General features: G+C 33.5%; 1 protein-coding gene across 4 annotated transcripts in view; it reads left to right on the forward strand.

Moving 5' to 3' along the window:
- Window positions 1-26673, forward strand: part of ZNF385D (zinc finger protein 385D) — a 978888-nt gene that overhangs the window by 202149 nt on the left and 750066 nt on the right. For all 4 annotated transcript variants that reach the window (XM_074195714.1, XM_074195715.1, XM_074195716.1 and 1 more), the window contains exon 2: window positions 7401-7619. In XM_074195714.1, the coding sequence (XP_074051815.1) occupies window positions 7401-7619 (219 nt within the window). The remainder of the gene's footprint in view (window positions 1-7400; window positions 7620-26673) is intronic.

Genomic DNA, 26673 nt, shown 5'->3' on the forward strand with positions numbered 1-26673 from the left:
GGGGCTATGCTGAGGACCGCAGCTGTGCTGAGGAGGGTGGTGCTGGTCTGATCTTCACACTTGTTCTGGCAGAGGTCTCTCTGCTGATCTTCCAAATTGTGCTTGCTACTCCCTGGGTTGGCAGGTCAGGAAACTGCTTCTGCTCCCAGGAGCTGGTGCTCCCAGGGCCCCAGGTGCCCTGTGGTATGTTCCTGGGTGATTGGCACTCCTTCCCTCTGGCATGATATTCCTGGCTTTGCTGCTGCCCCCTCCATCATTTACTTGTCTTTAAAAAGTGTGTGCATTTATATATGGTCACTCATTTAAGTCGTGTCTGATTCTTCATATCTCCATTTAGAGTTTTCTTGGAAGAGATATTAGAGCAGATTACCATTTTTTTTAGTTTGTTTTTTGCAAGGCAAATGGGGTTAAGTGGCTTGCCCAAGGCCACACAGCTAGGTAATTATTGAATGTCTGAGATTGGATTTAAACTCAGGTACTCCTGACTTCAGGGCTGGTGCTTTATCCACTGTGCCACCTAGCCACCCCCCAGATTACTATTTCTTTCTCCAGGTCATTTTACGGATGAGAAATTGAGGCAAAAAGGATTAAATGACTTGCCCAAGATCACAATTTAGATGGGAAGAGTGTACAAAACCTTATAAACAAGAAATTAGGAAGAAATACCATGAAAGATGCCAAGTAGCTAGGTTGTGCAGTGAATGCAGTACTGAGCTTGGAGTTGGAAAAGCTCATTTTCATGAGTGCAGATTTGATCTTAGACACTTAATAGCTGTGTGACTTTGGGTAAGTGAATTAAACCTGCTTTTCTTAGTTTCCCCATTTGTAAAATGAACTGAAGAAGAAAACAATAAATCATTTCAGTATTTTTAGCAAGAAAATCCCAAATGGGATCATTAAGAATTGAACATAAATTAGATTATTCAACCACAACATTGTGAAGGATTCCATTGATGAAATGCATCATCAAAAAAAATGAGCTGATAATGTGGCAAGGGAAATACAACAATTGGTGACCCAAGTTCTCCCTTGACATCCTGGCAATATTAAAAAGAAGTGCCTCAGCATTTTGAACAATTGCCTTTTAGGGAATTTATGATAGGACATGACTGAGTCACATAAGATAGATAGACGTGTATGGATGGAGTTGTAATCTAGATCAATTGAAGAAAATTATCCATATTGATGAGATCATAGATCTCCATTGGTGTTCCAAATTTCTGTACTTATAAAACCTTATATTTTAGATCAAAATTAGATATATTTGCTAAAAACTTATGCTGGTTATTTTAGTTAAAATTTAACTTAAAGAAAAATATAACATCAATGACTGGATTGCTTCATAGTAAGACAAATCCCAGTTATTCCTGCATAGCCATAAAACTAAATACCCTTTTTCAATCTTGTAGTCTCAAACAGAATTTTTTTGCCAGTACATATTGGAAAAAGTAGCAATGGATATTAAAACAATTGTTCTCATATAATAAATCAGAGAATCAAAAATAATACTTAAGTCAATATTGACTGCATCTTTTCCCCATCTAGTTTTCCAGGATCCTGATGGTTTCTTAATGGCTATACTAAAATATCTTGGTAGCTTGACACTGTAAATAGAGTTCCCTAACTGCAATTTCAAATCTGACTTCAGATAGTTACTGACTATGAGACCTTGAACAAGTCACTTAACTCTGTTTGCCTCAGTTCCTTATTTTTAAAATGAATTAGAGAAGAAAATGAGAAATCATTCCAGTATATTTTCAGAGAAACCTCCAAATGGGGTTATGAAAAATCAGATATGACTGAAATGACTCCACAACAGCAAAGCTCTAACTTATACAAATATCTTTATAATTTATTTTCAGATGTATCTTTTAGGTGCATAGTATTCATGAGTTTCACCCGGGGTTTTGCTTTTGCTTATAGCTTCAGATCCTGTGGCATTGTTGTTGTCCAAAGCACAAAAATGTCTGGTGTGCCATTTGGGAAAAGAGCTAGGAGCCTCACAGCCAGTATTGACAGAGAAATCCAAGAAAATAACTCATAACTATCCATATCTTTCTTTTTTTAAGAATTACATAAATTCAGAAAGGGTACAGAATTGAGAGTGGCAAGTTAGAATACATGGAGAATTTTCTCCATTAGATTTAGGTATTCAATAAAATGAAGATGTATTCTTTAGACCTTGAAATCTTGAGCAGTAGATGAAGTTTGACAGGGGCAGGGCAAGCCAAGGTCTTAAATATACTAAGATTTCCTTTGTGTCTGAAATGATGAAAGTATAAAGTTTCTGCAAGTAGATCATCCTTTTGATTTTACAAATTTCTTTTTTCTCGCTTGAAATTATGTTGGGGTCGAGGTAGCTGTCTCAAAGTCCTAGGCTTTCAAGGTCCCATGTGGTAGGATATATAGAACCAGGACTTGGATTTAGAAAGACCAACTATCAGGTATCACTTCCGATTCTGAGTAAACTAGGGATTGATACACCTGTGCCTTTGCTGCCTTAGCCACAAATAGGGGGATTGGATAATATGGTTTCTATCATGTGTTTAAAATGTGACTCTATGAGCCTAAAATAGATAAGACAATTAGACTTGTGGGCATTCTGTATTTTAGATTCAGCAATATAATAAATGCCTAATCTTTGTTTAGTGTTATTCATATGTATGCAATAATAATATTATATATGCACATAATTATATTTATCCACATATATGTGTGTGTGTGTGTCTGTGTGTGTGTATGTGACTTGCAATAGTATTAATATTCTAGCAGGCATGGTGATAGTTTCTATGAATACAAGGATAAAATCTTTGCTCCATACAAGGTCAAGAACATGAAACCTTGAATCCAGAACTGGAAGGAGTGTTACAGGTCATTTGGTCCTACCCTCTAATTTTTACAGGTTATGAAATGTAGATTAGAGAAAAAAAGTAACTTGTTTGGTCATATAGAATTTAAAACCTGGTCCTTGGAGTCAGCATTTCTTCAGGTGCAAGATTATGATCTCTTCCCTAATAGAAATGAAAAATTATGAAATATTGAAGCTATATACTATACTTTGTGGAGATCATCAATCAATTTATCAGGAAGTATTTTTAGCATCTAATATGCAAGTCATTATTTTAAGTAGTTGGTATATAAAAACAAATGAAACAGTCCCTGTCTTAAGTCACTTTTCATGCTATATGACAATCTAAAATAAGTACATGTATACATGCATATTTTCACATGTATAAATATAAACATGCATATTTATATGTGGGCATCTATGAATAGATAAGGATATATGTGTGTGTGTGTGTGTGTATATGTATGTATGTATTCCTTTTTTCCTTTTTTAGGTTTTTGAGAGGTAAATGGGGTTAAGTGGCTTGCCCAAGGCCACACAGCTAGGTCATTATTAAGTGTCTGAGGCCGGATTTGAACTTAGGTACTCCTGACTCCAAGGCTGCTGCTCTATCCACTGTGCTACCTAGCCATGCCTTATAATAAGTATTATATATAGACATACTGACCTATAGATATGTAAACATATATATATATATATATGTATATAAACACACAGCCTCAAGGATACTTTTATGATTATGCAATAAATATATATATATATATGTGTGTGTGTGTGTGTGTGTGTGTGTGTGTACAAGTATAAACAAACACATACACATATGTATGTATATAGGGAGTGGATAAATGGAACAACTAACAGCAGAGGCAAACTAATGCAATGGTTTTCCAGATAAATGTCTGAGCCCATGTTCCGATTTTTATTATGGTCATGTTGCTGGCAAGAAAATAGATTTAGAGAAGTTGTAACTTTCTCAAGATCACCATCCTGTGGCAGAGAAGGAAATTTTCTTCAGATCTCTTGACTCTTAGGTTAAGGTTCTTTTCCCTACACTATAAAGCTGTCTAAGTAGCCAGAACCATTAAGCCAATAGCCTGCCTGTACAATATGTCACCATTCTCCTTCACGCCTTCTACTATTGTGTTGTTAATTTTCTAATTATTCCTAAAAAATGTATCTATATCTTTATATACATACCAATAGAATGATTTTGAATGAAAGCAAATTTAGTGCCTCTTAAGATGTGTTCAAAATAAACCTCAACATTATAATAATGTAATAATCTTGATTTATAGCTTTTGTATAGCCATACTCTATTGCTATAAGTTTTAGTTTTATGAGTGATGTATTACTTATTAAAATGTCTTTAGCGTCATATCTCCAAATTAATATTTATATTAAAATGTAATGCTACTGCTGGTAATCAAGGCATCATACATAGTATCACAGAATGGTCGGGTTTTGATTCTTTCTGTTTATTCTTTATTTTGTCTTTCTTGCTTTTTCATATCTATATGTACATAAATCTTTTGCTTACATAATAGTGATTCAGTTGGAAGAAACAGACACATATATTTGTGCACCTATATAGCTACTTAGGAGATTACAGGAATGCTTTATGTAGCAATCTAGTAATAAGGACACCAACAAATGCAAGGGTTTGAATTTTAAATTCATACTGCACTCTAGTGGGGAATGGATTCAGTGCAAACATTTTTCTTCTAGTGATTTCTGTTATCATAAGGATAGGTAAATGTGCTCCTTTGTCCCATTAATTAGTAAATCGTGCCTTAATACTTTATATCGCTGATTTTCTTGATCTGGCATTTATTCCTTCCAAGTGGGTCATTCATGCCTTTCAAGCCTATGCTTTTCTTTTTCATGTTACCATAAGCCCTATAGAAGAGCTCAATATAATACACTTGGAGTCTTCATCTTCATCTGGGGGCATATCATGGATGCCAGCAGAGTACACAGACTGTCCAGAATTATCCAGTTCTCTTAATATCTAGACATCTAATTGTTTTTGTTGGTTGTACATCATGCTGAAAATACTCTTTGAGTCGTTGTTCCTGAGCAGCCATTTGTGGGTGACCTGTTACTATCTATCCATACCTATGTGATGTCTTTCCAATGAAGTCCTTTGGGCAACCTACAACTTTTAACTTTTCATAGCCTGTGGATTTCTATGCTCCTTATCCATATAGAATTACCAGAAGTACAATGAATAAAACAGAATGGATTTTCAGTGACAAATAAAGTATCATTGAGAACAATATACAATTTTTTCTGAAAGACAATATTAATGTGTCACTAAGTGTGATATTTAGAAAGTTCAAGAGATGATTTCTGGGTGATTGGTCATTTTCTTAATAATGCTAGCATTTTAATAAATGATATCAGTGGCACTCCTGAATGCCAAAGATCTTCATAGGTAGGTTCAAGCTGTATATACCCTTGGAAAAGTAGATATTTTAGTAGGTGACAATCAACTGTAATTGGTTAATAATTAATGAGAAAATGAATAGTACAGTGAGAAGTAGGTTCATTCCATTGAGGACTGAGAGAATGACGTCATGTCTGTCTTGGATAATGAGATTATTTCTACACGCAAACTATTCCTGATAATTCATGGAATCTTTCATCAGTAGAGAAACAAAAACTTGAATCAAATAAAAAAATAGCTGCTAGATGGGTAATGAGGTAATATCCTGTGTTCCACTCCACCACCCCATCTTGTCTGTATGCTGTGTTTTTTATTTTTCCTGTTATTTAAAATATTTACTACATACAGAAAAATTCCTAGATACAACTCTGAATTCACTTAATGTGTCCAATCAGTCCAATGTCTTGTGTAGACAGGAGCATCTGGAGGCTTTCACTATCAAAAGGGAATACCCCTTTTTTTTGCATTCTGCTTTGAGTATCTTCAATGATTGTAGCAGAGAATAAGCCTTTAACAAGAATAAGCCTTTATTGTGCTTTGTTCAATATTAATCATCAGAAGATCCGAAAACAAAGTTATCAGTAGCACTGCGTCTTAAGGCATCATGTACATTAAAATTTTATTAGATTTTGATTGTATTAGACAAAAATAAATGGGAAAATTATATCTATAAAAAAAGAAAAGACACTTTCATGGATAATTGACTTTTCCTCATGTATATTTAGGAAAATACTCCTAAATTTTTGATGCATGTTAAGAGTGACAACTTAAAAAAAAGAACTATAAAATGACTTAATAGTAGACAGTGGATTAGGGAAGGAAGTCAAACTGGCCATGAAAATGAGAGACATCAGAGGATTGCTTTCTCTGGGATTCCAACTACACATATGCACAAGTACACACACATGCCTACACACCCAAGTGGCATATTTTTAGTGCTTTCCCCTATCTTTACACTCTTTAGTGACATATATGTCTTCACTTTCCACACATGTAAGGCTGTAATGATCAAGTGGTGCATGTTTGGGGTTCTGCTTTCTCTGATGTAAAAAAAAAAAAGGTTGTTACTAACATCTTTACATTTCTTTTCCATTTTTTTGTCTATCTGTCTTTCCAACTTCATCTTTAAATGCCCCAAATATGACTATGCTTAGTCTGGTATCTCATCAAGCTTTATTTAAACGACTTATCCAGTTATCCACTGCTTTTGCTTCTCTATTTTATGAGACAATTCTATTCATAAACTCTCACTCTCTAATTCCATAAAATTTTTCTAAAAAGACTATATTCTAAATATATATATATATATATATGTATATATATATATATATATTACCCTTTGCTAAAAATTTTCTTCTCTTTTTAAGTCAACATTTAATGACTTAGGTATTTTCAGGTTCTTTTGGTTTCTTTGTCATGACAATTTATATTGATTTAATGTTTATACAAAGTTTTAATAATCAGTATCTATGTCCTTTTTTCTAGTTAGCTCCAGTTTTGACAGTGATAATTTGTTTAGATAAAGTGCGATTAACTATATGCCAGTCTATGAATAATTTATTCTTGGAAATACTTTAAGGACATAATAAAAAATAGAATTTGTGCTAGTAATATATAGATAGATAACATCACAAGCTTTGTTTGTATTATATATTACATGTTTACATTGACCATGTGCTCACATATATTTAATCATACATGTCAATATTTCTATGTATTTCTACATACAAATCAACATGAGCACATATATATATATATATATATATATATATATATATATAAAATGTCTGTCAATCAAACAAAACTTGTATAACTTAACATTCCCATAGACTACCCTAGAAGTCGGAGAGACCAGGCATGACCCACTGAAGGTTGTGTTTGAGCTGAATCTTGAAGGAAATTAGGGATTTCAAGCAAGAGAGGTGAGAAGAGAAAAAATTTCGGGCAGGGAAGACATCCAATATAAAGTCACAGAAATGTCAGTTGGAGCATCATGTAGCAAAGTAATCAAAATAAGATCATTTTAGCCTGACCCAGAGAGTGTGGGGTAGAGAAGAAACATCAGTTCCTTGACTCAAAGCTTAATCATTTTCTCTTATTTTCCAGATTTCCCATGTGCACCAGATGGGGAAAGTGAGACAGAGCTAGTACCTGATGACATAGAAGAAAAACCAGAAAGGGAGAAGAAACACAGCAACTTTACTCTGTGCAATGTTTGTAATATTCAGCTCAATTCAGCTGCCCAAGCACAAATCCACTACAATGGCAAATCCCATCAGAAGAGATTAAAACAACTCAGCAATGGAAGTATTAAACCTGATAATGGTAAGCTTGCCTAAACGTTCATTTTCAGTTTTACATGATGCAGTAAATCCCTCTTGTACCTGCAGGTGAAGAGATCTAAAGAATTGACATTGTTGCTGATTGTTTTTGCTGGTGGTGGTGATGTTTTCTTCTTTAACTGTGAAAATACAGTGTTTTTGTTTTTCTTATTTAGGAGAGGGTTAATAAACATTGTATCATTAAGATTCATGGAAATAAGTCATATTTCAGTTATTATTTCTAATTAAGATATTTCATGACCCAGTAGGAAATTGACTAGAGAAAAGGAGAAAAAAAATTTACCACCTTTTTTGTCTTGTACTACATATGTCTTTTTGTTTTTAATATACATTGTGCAGTAGACTTTTGTAGCTTGGTAAAAAAAGAATGAGGAATTTAAATTCAAAGTATTCAATACATGACTGCCTAAATTGGAAGTGTTGCCAAGTGTGTAACTAGATGGAACCACTGGAGTTTTGTCTCAGGGTACAGAATTTATGGGAGATTTAATTTCGATGGTGTGGACAGATGCTTTTAGATGTGACAAATAGCTACACTTATCACTGAGACAGTGAGAGTAATTATTTGAAAGAATTATTGACCAGATGATCGTCTACAATGAGCTGCTCTCTCATCTGGCCTGAAGCCCCTTTCCAACTCTTTCAAATGAGAATAGATTTTCACTGGATTTGACTTTTAGAAATTCCTCTCTGTACAAAAGTACATAATTATGACTCAGAGATATTTACTCGTTGTTATTACATGCATATATTCTTTTGATTTGTTCATTTTTTTAAACTGGATTTAGTTTAGGATTGTTGCTTTGGTTATCTAAACTTGCATATGAGCCACTGTTTCTTTCATTTGATTTAGACCAAACTTTTCTGGAATTTTATGTTAAGAGTTGATGAAGCTACTGGGTTTCTAAAAGTTTCAAGTAAATACACCTTGGAAATTACTGGTATGGAAAGTATCTCTCTGCTAACCTGAAGGATAATCATGTCACTGCTGTGAGGGGAAACCTCAAATGGCAATGACACTGAGTTTCCAAATGAAAATTGAGAAATCCAGCTAGTCATGTAGGTGTTGCCTTCCTAACCATTTGATTTGAAGGGAGCAATTATTTGCTTGTTTTGATTGTATTTCATTAGCCAATTATCCAAGTATAATGCTTTGGTTTTTATTCTGATTAATGATATTATATGAACTCAACTAAGATGTTTTATTATAGAGAATAATGAATTGGGGAAGAAAACAAAGTTCTATTAATTTGGGCAACTAATTTTAGTTTCACTTCATGAAGTTTAAGATCTTAGATTCTTGGTATTAAGTAGTTAGGGGCTTAATAAGAGTAATAACATTTCTCCTTAGCTAACTTGTGGCTGATATTTTATAATGCTTAGTAGTAAACATCTCAAATTCTGAATCTTAGTTAAAAGAACAAAAAAGGGATCCTTTTCTCTTCTCCCAGCAAAGATAGTACCACCCTTCCAAACTTTCAATGAAAGCAGGAGTCTTATTAAATATGTTTCTATAAGTATGTTTATGATGAATGCTATGGATATAAAATGATTTTAATTAAACAAGTCTTTGACAGTTTCAAAACCTATTCTGTTCTAATAGTGGGAGTATAAACAATGAAATCATTCTGAAACGAATTTATGTTTAACTTTGAGAATGATATTTTGTAATTGGTCTTGAAACTAGGTTAAGGTCTGAAATACTAGTCAAATAGCAGTAAACTAGTAGTAACTTTGAATCTTATATGTTGCACTCTTTATCATGGTACCTGAGATTTCAAAGGCATGATGTTATCTATCTTCAGCATTTTATCTTCAAAACTTTAATGAAGACCTTCAATTTGTATTTTTGTTTTTCATCCAGAAATGCTTTCTGTCTTCTTCCATCTTTCTTCTTTCATTTTCAGATGGTCTTTCGATAGAAATTTTTAATAAGAAAACAATGATTTTATTTTGTTAAAATGTGGCAATAGTTTAGTAATAAAGGTTTTCCTTAAGTTTAGCTTTTGTTTTGTTCAAGAGATCATATCTGAGCATTATAGCTTTGCATCATGGGTGGAATGACATATCTAGGACCCCTGCCCATACTTTCTAAGTATAGTATATAGTGTATAGTACATATGTGTGTGTGTGTGTGTCACAATTATAATAGACAGTGTATCGAGCACTACTACTGAATCATCAGGAATGTCTTTAATAGTGAGACATTTGAACATATTAAATGATTACAAAGAATTTTTATAATTGCAATAGTACATAGCCCAAGGCAGCCTTTACAAGACATTAAAGAACTGGGACTGTTGCGATAAAGTAATGAAAATAAAATGTGATTTCTGCACTTCTGAATAATTTGCAAAATAAGAGTTTTTTTTTCCAATTTCATTTCAATTGTTAAACAAAGCAAGCTTTAGAAAAGCACAATGAAAATATGCCACTAGGGCCAGTTAATTAGGAAATTATTCTTCCCTCAGGTAAATACATAATTCTTATTAATTCGAACTGAGATACAGGCCTGAATTTGCTGGGAGTCTTCATAGCTGAAGGGTCATATAGTAATATATGCTAATGGACAACCCCATTTAGGGTTTAATAAGGAAAATTATCTATATATGGAATGTGTGCTTTGTGTGTATAATTAGGGCAAACAGTAGTGTTTATTTGCTTTAAAAATTGTTTTTTTCCCCTTTTCTTAATGCTAATGATTTCCATTCCAATCCTGGAAATTCATAGTTATTCATGTTGCTAGACCAAGTAATTTGTTAAACACTTATTCTTTATTGTCATCAGAAATGTAGCCCAAATTGGGGATTTGTGCTAGGATATTGTCTTTCCACATCTTAACATTATTTCCTTATGTCATGTAGATGTTTCCTTTAAGTCTCTTATTTCCATTACTGATCATAACTCCTAGAAGTCAGCTCTAAAATGAAATGTTCTTCTGTGAAATAGAGGGATGATATTTATTCATGTTAAAAACTTTATTAAATGCCTATAGGATCCAAGGCACTGTGCTGGATGTTAGTGTTACAAAGATCAATCTGCCGTGGACGCTCTCCTGATTGAACTTAGTAAAATAGGGAATAAGATCTTATCACGTAAAGGAAAAATTCAGACATAGCTTATTTAAAAAAAATTGAAGAAGACTCTTTTTGAAGAGGTGAGGGACTATGGACCTGAAACAAAGACTACCCCATTACAGAAGTTTTTATTTTTCTTTTTATTGTGAATTGTAAGCAAAGTTTCCTAGACAATGGCCAGGTTATTTTTGGAAGTGAAGATGATGGAAAACCAAAAAAAAAAATCCATAAAAATCTCATTTAAGATTTCAAGAGGGTGAGATGGCTTTCATTTCAGAAAAATCATAGTCTTCTACCAATGTCCTGCCTAAATGTCTCAGAGATCTGTGATTTCATCAACATCCAGTTATTCTTTCTGTTGATGCTGGAAAGACTTGAATTGGGGTATAGGCATGCTAGTTGTATTCAAGGATTTGAAGGAGATGTCATGGGGAGAGGAGATCCAAAGCTATCATGTTTCACATGTGGTGGTTTAACAAGGAAAAATGGATAAAAGTTGCAAAGAGGAAAATTTAGGATTGACATAGTGGGTGAGAGTGGGGATGAGAACCTTCCTTACAATTAAAACTATTCAAAAGCAGAATTGATTGGCTTATAGTAGATTCCCATATTTTGAACATCTTTAAGCAAAGACAGGGCTACACTAGCTAGTTGGATCTTTGTATGGATTTCCTTCGTCTATTAATTGTATCGGATGACAGAATGAAGCCCTTTCCTATTTCCCAGTTCCATGGTTCTGTGAAAACCCCTCAATGTCTTAATAAATGATAATTTATTTGCCAAGAAAAACTCATCTGCACTCACAAAAAGTCATATATGATTGAAACAACTCAACAACAACAGCAACAAATGATGAGCTGGTTTACAAACAAGGAAATTAATAATCAGTGTTTATGATGTCCATCCACTTAGTATACGCATATCATTTTAGGTGTGCGTGTGTGGGGACTTGCTAAACAGTTATATGATGATGTCACATACTTAAAGGTGGTTAGGTGGAATTGCCGACTGAGCACCAGATCTGAAATTACGAATGGATGGATTAAAATTAAGTTTCAAACACTGTCTAACTGAGTGACCCTGGGAAAGTCACTCTATCTATCTACCTCAATTTCCACATCTATATAATGGAGGTAGTAATATCACCTACCTCCCAGGACTGTTGTACGGATAAAAATCAGATTATTTTTAAAATGCTTTGCCAACCTTAAAATTCTATATAAAATATTTATTGTTATTATCTTCACTCTTCTTATGAAAATGTTTGAAAATCCACCACACTGATTCACTAGAAAATTTATTACTATTTTGAATTATCTCCAAAGTGATCATTAAGCAAATATTTAAGTAAGTATTTATTAAGCACATACTATATTCCAGATACTGTAAAGAGTCAGCACATGCAGTGGCATAAAGCATATCCAGGTTGCAAATACTTATCTTTTTTAATATCAGTATCTTCCTCATGATATTATATGTATAAATCATGGAATACAATAATTTTAACAAAGAAAAAAGGGTCAGGAACACATAATGTAGCTAACATTTGGATAGTGCTTTAAGATTTCTAAAAGATATAACAACTTATATGTTCAATATATATGGATGTAAACTTTGATCTTCACAACACCTCTTTGAGTTTTGTTCTCTTAATCCATTTTACAGATGAAGAAACTTGGGCTGAAGGATATTAGGTTATACCCTAAATCACATCACCAGTGACTTTCTATAGTTGGATTTGACACTACATTCAGTGAGTTAGTAAGCAGGCCATCTAAAATCATAGATGCATGGACAAATGTGCTTTTGTGTCTCAGGTTAGTTTTATAATTTACAATTTTGTTCATTTGAAAATCTGGTGTGCCAGTAATCCTGGATGCTAAACATGAGCCAGTCATAGAAAACATGGTCTCATTTTCACTTGTGTTAAAAAATTCTTACCACTATAAGTTGCTTATTCTATAAAAATGTTCATAATTCTTCTAATTTCTCTATATCAGCTACTTTTTTATCACTGAATTTACTCTTTATCTTTCAAAAACCTAGCAAATAAAATGAAATATTAGGGGAATCTGAATATATTTTCTTTCAGGTTAGTTTCTATCTTGTCTTTTCTTTTTTCTATTGTCTCCAAATGTCTAATTCATTTACTTTCCAAGTTCACAGAATATGTCTGAGACAAAAAGAAAGTGAAAAATAAATCTATCCTAAGTTATCAATGATAGAAAAATGTGAACCAAAATCAAGAAAGTCTAACTTCAAAATCTAAGTCTTTATCCATGGAGTTCACAGTTCCATGAAAGGAGGGAAAGCTAATATTTTTCCCAGACACTATCTTCAATCCAGGAATGACCTAGTTTAAGGCTATATATTAGTATGATGACATCAAAAAACTACCTCATCTTATAGGTTCTTAATACATATTAATATATGATAATACTGTCAGATCTTTTTTTAAATTTATTTACACTGTCAAGGGCCATATCTTCTGTAAAAGAATTATGAGGTTCTTTCAGTGCTTATTACCATCATTATTGACATGACAGTTTATTTTAATTTTTACCAAAAAAAAATCATTCTTTAACCATTTGATTTCTGGAGTGGTAAGGAAAAGGCATTTCTCTGAGATTTTTTCTTTAATTCAAAGGATAATCCTAAAATTACCAACATCCCTAGAAAGATCTTGACATCATTTTTGGAAGCAACCATGTAACTGAGTCCTGGTTTTTACCATATGGCTAAAAATAGCACTAATTCAATGAATTCGGGATATTAGGCGAAACAAAAAACATGGAAAAGACTAGCAGATTCAGAATGAAATGTACCAGAGAACCAAATGAACAATGACTGTCTGCACCTAAACAAAGGGCAAAACAAGCAAACAAACAAACACAAAACCCCAGCAACACGAAAAGCAACTAACTAGCATAGTGGATAGAGCATTAGGCCTGGAATCAGGATGACCTGATTTCAAATCGGGCATCTATGCTTACTAACTGTGTGACCCTGAGCAAGTTCTTTAACTTCCATCAACCTCAATTTTCTCATCTGTAGCATGAAGATAATAGCACCTATTTCCCAGAGTCCTTGTGAGGATAAAATGAGATAATATTTAAAGAGTACATTGCAAACATTAATACATTATATAAATGCTAATATTATTAACAATTCTGTCACTGCTATTACTATTATGTTTACCACTACCAACACCATTATCACCATTACTTTTACAAACTAACATTTACCACCACCACCACCACCACCACTACTACTACTACTACTGCTACTACTACTACTACTACTACTACTACTACCACCACCACTACTACTACTACTGCTACTACTACTACTACTACTACCACTACTACAACGACTACTATTACTACTGCTGCTAATATTAATACTACTATTATTGGTAGTAGTCAGACAAAGTAAAATGAATTGTGATGGCCAATCTTGGCCTGAGAAATTAGATAATGAAATATACCTCATGTTAGAAGAGAAAAGAAAGAAAGAAAAAGCAAGCAAACAAAAATAATTCAGCAAAATTAACCAACACATTGATCAAGTTTAATTGCATAGACAGTGTTCATAAGATCATAGAATGATAGACTTTGAATTCTGAGGAAATTTAAAGATCATCTCACTATCTTCATTTTGTAGTTAAAGAAAAGAGACCCAGTGTGGTCTTGCTTTTCCAGTAATTGCCCTACCACTTTGTACAAAGTAAGTGCTTATTAAATGGTTTATTTATTTGTTACTTAATTCATTCATCCATCCTAGCTATCATCTATGTATATCATCTATCATCTATCTTATTGCTACTAAGGTATGTACAACTAAGAAGTAGAAGAGCTGAAATTTGAAACAAACTATATATAGTCTCTAACATCTTCAGAGGTAGAAGGAAAGTTCATTTTCTTCTCTCAGATTTGGAGCCTACTTCGGTCATTATAATTGTAGAACATTTAGTTTCAGGGTTTTTACTCTTATTCTTTTCTTAGACATTGTTGTAGCCATTGGACCCACTGTTTTTCTGTTTCTGCCTTCTTCACTTTGTATCACTTCACATAAATCTTCATCTAATTTTCAGAAGTTTTGATATTCAAAATCATATTCCATTAAAGTTTTTATCTTCACTTTTGGACATGTTATTTCCTGTTCGTTGCCTTTAATTTCATGGGGACACTAAACCATTTTTATTATTACAACTGAAAAGGTAGACTTATGTACATAGTAAGACTTTCAGTGAGCTTCCATTCCCTGTGACATTTTGATTTAAACCTTTCCAGGTGGGAGAATTGGAAAATGCCCTATCCTCTTGCAATTGAATTGATTGTTTTTGGTAATGAAATTCACTGCTATAGGAACCTGACCTTGTAGCTTGGAAAAGATGGTTGAGAATACTTAAATTCTTCATCTATTCTCAGCTTGATGGGGATGCTGTCCATATAAAGCATCACAATTCAAGAGGTAATGGAGTTTGACAAGTGAATAATAGTATCCTTGAGAAGACTCATTTTTTTTCTCTTGTTCTGTTTCATACTGATGCGTTTGGAGATTGCTGATTAGGTAGTGGTTGAGATTAACTATGGACCAAGACCAGGAGTGAGATATCCTGTTTCGGAGGTAGAAAAAGGTATGTAAGTACTTGGAGACTTAATAGTAGAGGGGAAACATGTATAGATTAATGTGTTGTCTTGGGACATCCAGGAGGCACGGTAAATAGAGGGCAAAGCCTGGGGTCAGAAAAATTCATCTTCCTGGATACAAATCTGACCTCAGACACTAACTATGTGACCTGGCAAGGTACTTATTCTATTTACCTCCTTTTCCTCATCTTCAAAATTGAATTGAAGAAGGCAATAGGTAACCCATCCAGTATCTTTGCCAAGAAAGCCCTGAATGGGGTTACAGATATTCAGATATGATTGAAAAACAACCGAACAGTATGTTGATAACAATAACATGGGAGTCTAAGTATCACATGGAGTAGAATAGAGAAAAAAAGAATTATAAAATAAATCTCACTAATATCATTTTCTTCAACTCTTTCATTTTCTGGCCTAAATATTTATGGAATATTTCAAATTCAAGTGGAGATTTGGGATTGAATTTCCCTAGATAATATATTTCTCATAAATTGTTGTTTGATTTATTTAGCTTTAAGTTAACTGGTACAATGGGGTGACATAGTCTAAATTCTGTCTATCCATCTAAGACATACCTGTATATAGCTAGCTAGCTAGCTAGATGGATGGATGGATGGATGGATGGATGGATGGATAGATTTTATAGTACATTTTAACTTATAAAGTTCATACAGTGTCTCAAGAACAATTCTAACTCAAATCTTCCTGACTGAGAAGTACTCTCTACTTTCTACCTAACTGCATTTCAATACAGTTTCTGTGTTTCTAGGTGACTTTCAGGAAATCACTTCAGTGCTCTTTGCCTCAGTTTCATTATATTTAAATTGAATATACACACATATATACATAATATGTGTATTATCAAATCTTAAATTGACAAATAAATATCATCTATCAGCACTTTCTTCAAATAAAGAATCTAGATATAGAATCTTGGTCTAACATTGATGGTAGTCTGGAATGTACTGGTAAATATTTAACAACTCGAATTTCTAAATAATGTGCACTAGAGCTTTATATTTAATCTGCATATTAAAATATTCTCTAACCTTTCTTAAATCTAGACAATCAAGAAAACAATAAATTAAGTCCTAAAATATAATTTGACTAGTATGAGATTTTTCCCTATTTCACCACCCTAATCCTAAATCTTTTGACTTTCTTTTCTCTGCCTTGTAACTTACCTTTTCCCTATCCTTCCATTAGGCTAAAAGTTTTTTGCTACTAGAGAGTCAGAAGGAGATTATATATAGAGGAGCCTGCTATTTGAAGAAATGGAGAGGCATTACCAAATATAGCACTAATTAGTAAGCAGGGTTCCCTAAGCAGTCTCCATTCAAGTACATTTGTCCTTTCTCCAAACCTTGCAGAATTTCAACAGGGCTCCTGCCTTGCAGTTACAGGCTCGTGAGAGGTAATGACCTATAGATGGCAGAATCTCTCCAGCTCTGAAGAGCTTGGGGCTGCTTTGTTAACTGTATATATTAAGTCATTGCATAGAAATGGGTCTAGAAATAGTTTCTAGGGAAATCAACACAAATCATGTTTTTTCTTATATTGTATCCAATATTGAGGATGTTAGAGATTATTTGAATTTAATGTTTTTGTTTGCTCTTCCTCGTGAAAAAAAAAACAACTAACTCATAGACACACTCACTCCTTTAAGTGAAAGTTCAACATATTCTGATGAAAAAAAATTACATTTCTTCTTTGGTGATTCTTGTCTCCTGCACCAATTTTCATTTTCATATTCAGTTCAGTAAAGATAAGGAGTTTCTGACTTTGTACTTAGGTTCCTACAGTCAGAGCTTTATGATAAATGCATAGATTGTTGACACGGAACACATTTTCATGTTTCTTCCTTCTCTTGTATTCACAAAGAGGTGCTGAATTTTAATTACTTCATGTCTCTGAAGTGGTCAGAACTCTTCATTTCAGCAACCACAAAAACTAGATAAACATCAAAAATAATGCTCCACTGCTTTATATTTAAAAGAATCACCCACACTTTTCTGTTTTCAAAAGTGTGGGGAACTCCTAGCACGGTGAGGTCCTCCACTGATACAGATGGGCATCTGTCTTCTATACAGATTAGAGGGCACAAACAAATTAATTGACTTGTTCATGTCATCTAGATATTCCATATCTTCCTGACTGCAAGGTCAGCACTCTTTCCATTATGTTTCATACTCTATACAAGAATACAAAACTGATTATATCATCTGGATTATTTCACTGGAAACCGTCCTGCCACTAGATGGAGCCAAACAATGGAGGAGATTGTACTGTCCCCCTTCACCTTCCCAATTCCTTCAATTTTAGGGAACTATAAGGTTACTTATCACTTATGATTTATGATAATGTTAAGGATGGCTGAGCTTGTAATAGGAGAGGTAAAGTCCAAAGGAATCTCTTCTAATTAATGAGTCAGAGTGTGTCTCTGGCCAACAACTCTTGGACAATATTCTTGATATTTCCAGGCAGATACTTAATGGTTGGTTTTTATTAATAGTTAATATTTTTATAATGCTTTGAGGTTTGCCTCAAATTATTATCTCTTTTATTCTCATAAGAAGCCTGTGAAGGCAATACTGTTATCATCCCCATTTTGTAGACGGGGATGATAGAGGTTAAGTACATTCCTAGGGTCACTTAGCCAGTGTCTGTTTGGATTTGAACTTAGAGCTTTCTGCCTCTTATGTCCACAGAACCACCTCACTGCCCTTGATTATTGGTGGAGCCCTTTTACTAGCCTCTACTAGACCTTCCACCCTCATTAGACCACTGATTGGCGCCATGGGTGAATTAACTTCATTGTAGGTGGACTCATGAAATAGACCTCTGTGAGGTCAATATTTAGCAAAGGGTCTGGTACATAATAGGTGCTAAGTGAATATTTCTTACTTTATTTATTCTTTCTAGAAAAGAATAGGTAGCTGGTAAAGTTTTTAAAAATGAGAGGTAGAATGATCACCTGGTTCTCTATGGTGTAAATATTTTATTTGAGTTTTACCTATTTTTAAAAAAAAATCATGTTGCTTCATAATGGTAAATAACAGAAAATGAAGTATAATCCTATGTTTATATCAGTTTATTCCCTTCAATAAAGGAATTCTGGGAAACATGAATAAAACCTGCTAATGGAGGAACAACACATGTGGCTGCCACTCCTCATAGGGACAGTCTTGTGTATATTTAGATGTCATTTTAATGCTCCCAAGAAACAGAGCTTTTGACGGTGAGTCTAAAGTTTCTAAAGTTTTATAGTAATTCCTGTTTGATTACATAACATTAGAAGGAGACACACGCCACTTCTGGGGATAACTAAGTCTGGGGCATGACTGATGCATTACATGTGCTATATATATAGCCACCAGAACTGACAACTGACTTTGGGAAACCTAACAGAGGAGGCCATGCTCCTTCTTTGCTTTCTCGAGCCTGCCTCATCTAATTTTAAGGAGTATCTCTCCAACTCTTCCCATTTAAACAGGATTCAACAAGGGGAATCACAGACCAGAAGGTGAAAATATCCCAGAGCAGGAAAACAAGAATCTTGGCCATCATTTCAAATTTGTAGTCATTCTGCCACACTACTGTTCCTCATGAATTCTCCAAAATTTAGCTAGTTTATTTTGTTTTTTGTTTTGTGTATTCATTAAACAGAGTATGCAGTTAGTGGCAACATTTAGACCTTTAGACAATATCCAACTATTGATTCATCTTATGTGATGTGGCATTTGGGCATACTGGCTAGCATTATCTGGTTTCTAATCTCATCATTTAACAGTAATCTCCAAAGTTATTGGTGACTTCTTAACTGCCAGATCCAATGATTGTACTCATTCCTTTAACTTTATCTCCTGGAAAGTATTTGACACTCCTGAACACACTATCTATGTGAGTAATCTTTCCTCTCTGGGTTCTTGACAGTACTCTCTTGATTTGCTTCATACCTGTCTGATTGTTCTTTCTTAGGGTCCTAGTCTGGATCATCATAAATCCTGACTTTTATTTAAGAGTATTTCAAACTCTCTCTCCAGGATGTTCTCCTCTTTTCTTCTACAATTACCTCTCTTAGTAACCTCATCAGCATCCATGAGTTTAATTATGACCCCTATGGAGATGACATAGATAGATAAATAGAAAGATAGATAGATAGATGACAGAAAGAAATAGAGATAGGAAGATAGAGATGAAGATAGAGAGAGAGAGAGGTAGAGATAGCATAGACTTTCTCCTTCCTGTCCTACATCCTCACTTGCCTATGATATAAATTTTTGGAGTGTCCCATGGACAATTTAAACATAACACATCCAAAACAGATCTCTTTGACTTTTCCTTAAAACCTATTTAACTTGTGATTTGCCCCCATTTCTATCAAGGGTACTATTATTTATCCCTAAGGTGTGCAACATAAATTCATTCCAATTTCTTCATTCTCCATTCTCTCTTATACCTCCTTATATCTTATCAACAGTTGTCTAAGTTTTTGATACTATCTATACACAACATCTCTTCTATATAGCATGTATAACACTTTAGTTCAGATCCTCATCCCTTTTACCTTAATTATTATTGTAGCCTCGTAATTGTTTACTTTGTCTACTGTCACTCCCTTAACTATCTATTTCCCAAATGGTAACCAAAATGCTATTGCTAAAGAACAAGTTTAGTGGTTGTGTCATTTTGCTCAATAAATTTCAATGGCTACCTATTACCTCTGAGATCAGAAACTAACTCCTTTTTGATATTTAAATCTCTTTGCTACAACTGGTCATTGAAGTTTTTATTAGCTATTGCTTTCCTACACACACTCTAGGATTCCCCAAATTGGTATCTTGCTCCATATATTATCTGTATATTGCCCAGGTGGTTCCTCAGACCTAAAATATGCTCTTCACAGCTCTCTCTCTTTAGATTCTAATAAAACTCAACTCAAATGCTGCTGCCTGAAGCCATTGTAGGCAGCATTGCCTACATTCCTTCCTTCCTTCCGTCCCTTCTTTTCCTTGCTTTCTTCCTGTTTTCATATTATAGTGGAAATCATTTGATACATGGTATTTGTTTAATTGAATAAAGAACTAGGAAATTTAGATTCTGCTCCTTCCTTTGCCATTAATTAAGTGTGTACCTTTGAACAAATAAACAAATCCATTAATATCCCTGTAAGTCAATTTTATCATATGAAAAATGAGGGAATTTGGATTAGGTGATCTTTAAGTCTCTCTTAGGTCACCATTCTGTGAGTAAAAAATCTCAAAATATTTTGACTGGAGATTTCTGTAACTGCTAATTATGGATCATTTCAATCTAACAACACCAATCCCCCGCTCCCTTCACACTTACTTTTTTGGTAACTGAGTTTGCAAGGTAGTTTCTCTCTCAGAGTTTACAGTTACAAATTTACACCTATCCTAGAACAAACCATTTTAAGTATCACACAGTAAGTGTATCATGCATCCAAACAGGGCAAAAAAAAAGGATTATCTGATATTAAAAACTACTCTAGTTTAAATGCAAATTTGGTAGAAATTTTACTTTTCAAATATAATCATACATGTTACTATTAAGCTTTTTAAAAAATGTTCTTGTTTATAAAAATGAAAAAAAAATCCACGTACAGAAAAAAGAAAAAGTAAAGGCTATCAAGATCCATGGTTTGGAATATTTTTAGATTTTTTCCCTGATGTATTTATTTTTTAAAAGAAATCTGAGGAAATTATATTTCTGTGTGTACTCAGAGTTCATTAATTTTCTCTTGGGAAGTGGATAGCATTGTTCATCAAATGTCCTTTGGAATTGCTTTAGATCATTGTACATCAGAATAACTCATTGTTTCAAATTGACCATCACAATATTGCTGTAACTCATTTCTCTCAACATCAGTTCTGTCTTTACAGGTTTATCTGAAACCATTCTCTTTATCATTTCTTATAACACAATAGTATTCTATCAGTCATATACTATGACTTGTCCATCTATGGCACAGTTGATGTGAATCCCCTTTATTTTCATTTTTGTCACCACAAAAAATAGGTATTATGAATATTTTAGTACATGTAGGATCTTTCCTTTTTCCTTTGATCTCTTTGTAAAACAGACCCAATTATAGGGTATATACAGATAAAAGCAAACACACAGTTTTGTAGCCCTTTGAATATATTTCAGCATTGTTCTCTAGAATGAGTGAACCAGTTCACAAATCTACCAGTGGGATAATAATGTAGCCTATTTGCCACATTTCCTCCTGAACTTAACATTTTTTTTTGTTAATTGATCTGATAGTTGTGAGGTGGTACCTCAGAGTTTTAACTTATCTTTCTCTAATCAATAATGATTTAGAACATATTTTTTATTTTAAAGTATTTTTCCAATTACATTTAGAGATAATTGTAAACATTCATTTTTATGAAATTTTCTCTTTCCCTTCCTTTCCTGATCCTTCCCAAGACAGCAAAGTTGAACATGCAAAATCATTCTAAACATTTCTATATTATTCATGATGTGAAAGAAGAATCCAAACAAAGGGGGAAAATGCAGGAAAAAATAAATAAAAATTTAAAAGTAAAGATAGTATGCTTTGATCTGTATTCAGAATCCATAGTTCTTTATTTGGATATGAATGACATTTTTCATCACAAGCTTTTTGGAACAGTCCTGGATCACTATGTTGCTGAGAAGAGCTAAGTTCATCATAGTTGATCATCATACAATGGTACTGTTACTGGGTATAATACTTTCCTGGTTCTACTCACTACACTTAGTATCAGTCTGCTCATTTTTTCTCATTTGCACAGCAGCATTCCATGGCATCTGTTATAACTTAACTTGTTCAGTGATTCCCCAATTTATGAGCATTCCCTCAATATCTAATATTATGGTCATGTTCTTTTGTTGTTGTCATTATTTGATCATTAACCCAGACTAATTCTTGACTTTGAACTTTATATAAAAGTGTCACTTTGCTCACCTATGGAGTGAGAAGGCACCATTCCAAACTTTAGGCCTTTGGATGCTTCTGTTTTCAGACCTAGTTCTGGGGAATGTAAGGTTTTAGTATTTCTAAGTTTATCATGGGAGAGATGTGATTACTGGTCTCTTTGTTTGCATCTAGTTTTTAGCCATATGACTGCTAAAAATATTTTTGCATATGTAGGTCATTTTCTTTTTTTATGATCTCTTTGGGATATAGACCTAGAAGTGGTATTGCTACAGCAAAGTGAATGTACAGTTTTATAGTTTTGGGGGGCATGATTACAAATTGTAGAGCATATAAAAATATTCATAGATAACTTTGATTTCGCCTTCTGAAATTTGCCATTCTTATCCTTTGACTATTTATCTTTTGAGGAATGTCACTTTTTAAAAATATTTGACTCAGTTCCCTATATATTTGAGAATTTATGCCTTTATCAGAAAAAACGCAGTAAATTTCTTTCTCCTAATGTATTACTTCATTATCTATGGTGCCTTTAGTGAGATGTAATATGCCTAATGATCTTTAATTAGGTCTAGTTTTTGCTTTTGCTTTGACTGAGATCATAATTCTATAGCTTCCTTTTTCACTTCAACTGAATCATGAAAATTATAATCCAATTCCTTATTTCAACTCTGTGTGTTTCTATTTCAAATGTGTTCCTTGTAAACAATGTATTCTTGTATTCTTATTTCTAATTCACTCTACTATTACATACTTTCATTTTATGAGCAAGTTCATGCTATTTATATTCATGGTTATGATCACAATAAGAATTTTTTCTAATTTGTTTTCTTCAGTTTGTCCTTCTCTGTCTCTGTTTATTTTGACCATCCTCCAAAGTCTGCTTTGCTTCTGACTGCTACCTCCTTTAATTTGCCCACCCTTTTATCACCTCCCTTTATCTTATCCTGTTTCTCTCCTACTTCCCTATTTAGGTAGGAGATTTCTATATTCATTTGAAAAATTTGATACATTCTTCTTTCTTTGAACTATTCTAATAATTATAAGATTCAAACACACCACCCCATCCCCTCCCATTTCTTCCTCCACAGAAAAAGGCCTTCCTTATATGCTTTAGGCAAGTAGAAGCTAATGACTCAATCAGACATCAAGAAACAATAAAAAGTAAAACAATGAAAAATAGAAGAAAATGTTAAGTATCTCATTTCTTCACCACTTCTCCCAATATATCCATCTTTCTCATCCTTCATTTTTTGAGGTTATTGCAACACCGTTGACTTCACCCTCATCCTCTATGTAGTCTTCTAATTGCCCTAATAATGATAAAGTTCTTAGGAATTACATGTATCATCTTACCACAAAAGTATATATATATATATATATATATATATATATATATATATATATATATATATATATATAATTTAATCTTGAGTCCCTTATACTTTCAGTCTGATGCTTTCTATCGAAATCTAGTCTCTTCAAGGGAATCATGAAATTCCTTAATTTCATTAGTCATTTTTTACCAAAAAGGATTTTTTTTGGCTAGGCTTGTTATTCTTATATGGTATCTAGCTCTCCTAACTTCCATAATAATGTATTCCTAATCCTCTGTTCTTTTCAAATGTAAAACCTGCTAAATTTTATGTGATCCTGGCTGACTATAATATTTGAATTATTTATTTCTGACTTCTTGTAATATTTTCTTCTTGCTGTAGGAGCTCTAGAATTTGGCTGAAAATTTTTGGTTGTTTCCATTTGAGAATCTCTTTCAGGCGGTGTTAGTGTTTTTTTTTTTTAATTTCTATTTTATCCTTTGGATTCCAGATATAGAAACAGTTTCCCTTGATCATTTTCAGAAATAGAATGTCAAGGTTTTTCCTTTCTTTTTTTATCATGGTTTTTAAATAATTAAAAAAATTTAAATTATCTCTCCTTGATCTATTTTTCTTGACTTTTTTAATGAGATATTTAGCATTTTCTTCTATTTTCATTATTTTCACTTCTTATTGTTTCTTGATATCAGGAATTTTTGTTGGACTTGTGTTTTATTCACATTCTTTTTGTGGTTTTGTTAGTAGCTGTTTTCATGTTGTCCTCTTCTCCTAAGTTAGTGTCTTGATCTCTGCTTCTGTAGTATTTTTTTATGGTCAGATTCTTTTGTTGTTATTGTTATTTGATCATTATCTCAGACTAATTCTTGGTATTGAATTTTTTTTAGGTTTTTGCAAGGCAAATGGGGTTAAGTGGCTTGCCCAAGGCCTCACAGCTTGGTAATTATTAAGTGTCTGAGACCAGATTTGAACCCAGGTACTCCTGACTCCAGGGCCAGTGCTTTATCCACTATGCCACCTAGCCGCCCCGATATAGAACTTTATATAAAAGTTGAACCTTCCTCACCTATGAAGTGAAAAGGCACAATTCCAAACTTCCAGCCTTTTGATGTAAGGGGGAATGCAAGGTTTTGGGGCTTCTAAGCTTATTCTGGGAGATATATGATCACTTCTCTTCTGGTTTACATCTAGTTTTTCATCAGGAAAGACTCTTGCTCCCTTGTCACTACCCACAAAGTGTTTTTCTCCACCTTGGAATTGTGACCCATAACTGTCTATGGTCAAGAGAGTTATTGAACTGTGACAGTTCTTGCACCAGTACCAGGAAAAGGTCCCTATAATTTCTTTCAGGTTAGTTGTTTAATCCCCTTACCATCTCTGGACTGAGGACTCCAAAAACTGCTGCTACTGTCACTGCCTCCAAGGTGGTGTTGCTTCCCTGTGTGTTCTGGGTCAACTGCCTTTCCTAGTAATTTTTTTTTAATTTGTAAAATTTTTAATTACTTTAAATTGAAAAGTTTTGCACAAATAAAAGCAATGCAACAAGATTAAAAGGAAGGCAGTATGTTGGGAAACCATTTCTTTAACTAGTGTTTCTAATAAAAAACTCAGCTATAAAATATATAGAGAAGCTAGTCAAATTTCTATGAAGATAAATCATCTCCAATTGACAAATGGTAAAAGGTTATAAAAAATTAATTCTCTGTTGCAGAAATTAAAGCTCTCTATAGTCATATAAAAATTCTCTAAAACATTATTGGTTAAAGAAATATGAATTAAAACAAAGCTGAGGTACACCTCACACCTATCAGATTGGTCAACATGACTAAAAAGAAAAACGATCAATGAGGTTGTGGGAAAACTGGTACATTAATGCATTGTTGGTGGAGTTGTGAACTGATCCAGCTTTTCTAGAGAACAATTTGTAATTCCATCCAAAGGGCAATAAAAACTGCATACCCTTTGATTCAGTAATACCAATCCTAGGTTACATCCCATAGAGATCATGAAAAAAGGGTAAAAATCTGACATGGAATAAAAATTTTAATTGCAGTTTTTTTTTCATAGTGGCAAAGAATTGGAAATTGAGGAGATGCCCATCAATTGGGGAATAGCTGAACAAAATGTGGTACATGAATGAGATAAAACACTTTTATTCTATAAGAAATCATGAAGGGGGGGGGTGTGGCTAGGTGGAGCAGTAGATAAATCACCGGCCTTGGAGTCAGGAGTACCTGGGTTCAAATCTGATCTCAGACACTTAATAATTGTCTAGCTGTGTGGCCTTGGGCAAGCCACTTAACCCCGTTTTCCTTGCAAAAACCTAAAAAAAATCATGAGGGACAGGACTTCAGAATAGCCTGAAAAACTCATATGAACTGATGGTGAATGAAGTCAGCAGAAGGACATTGTACATACTAAGAGAAACATTGAGTGATGATCAACCATGATGGACTTACTCATTTCAACAGCACAATAATCAAAAATGATTCTAAAGACTTGTGATGGATAATATTATCCATATCTAGAGAAAGAACTGTGGAGTTTAAATGTAGATCAAAGCTCACTATTTTCAATTTTTAAAATTTGTCTTATGTATTTTACTTTCTCTTTCTAATGTTTTGATTTGATTGTTCTTTCACTACATGATTAAAATGGATCTAAATTTAGCAGTTATTAGATTCCTTTATATAAAGGGGGTATAGGGAGGTAATGTAGGGAGGGAGAAATACATAAAACTCAAAACCTTACAAAAAAGATTGGTGAAAACTACTATTGCATGCAATTGGAAAAAATACATAAATAAAACATCACTTCCTTCAAAAAAATATTTCTTAAGAGAGATGACTTTCTGAAAGTGAGGAGCTTCCAGGAAAAAACTTGGATGACATAAAAAAATTAACAATAAAATTTCCTTTTAACCAAGAAACTCTCAGTTGCTATGTACTAGTTAAATTTATTTCCTGTTAGTGAAACCAGCCATTTGAGTCTGAGATCTTTTTGCTGAGATGTTTGGTGAGATCTGAGGTTG

Source organism: Macrotis lagotis, chromosome 7, assembly GCF_037893015.1.
Source record: "Macrotis lagotis isolate mMagLag1 chromosome 7, bilby.v1.9.chrom.fasta, whole genome shotgun sequence".
NCBI classification, from domain to species: Eukaryota; Metazoa; Chordata; class Mammalia; order Peramelemorphia; family Peramelidae; genus Macrotis; species Macrotis lagotis.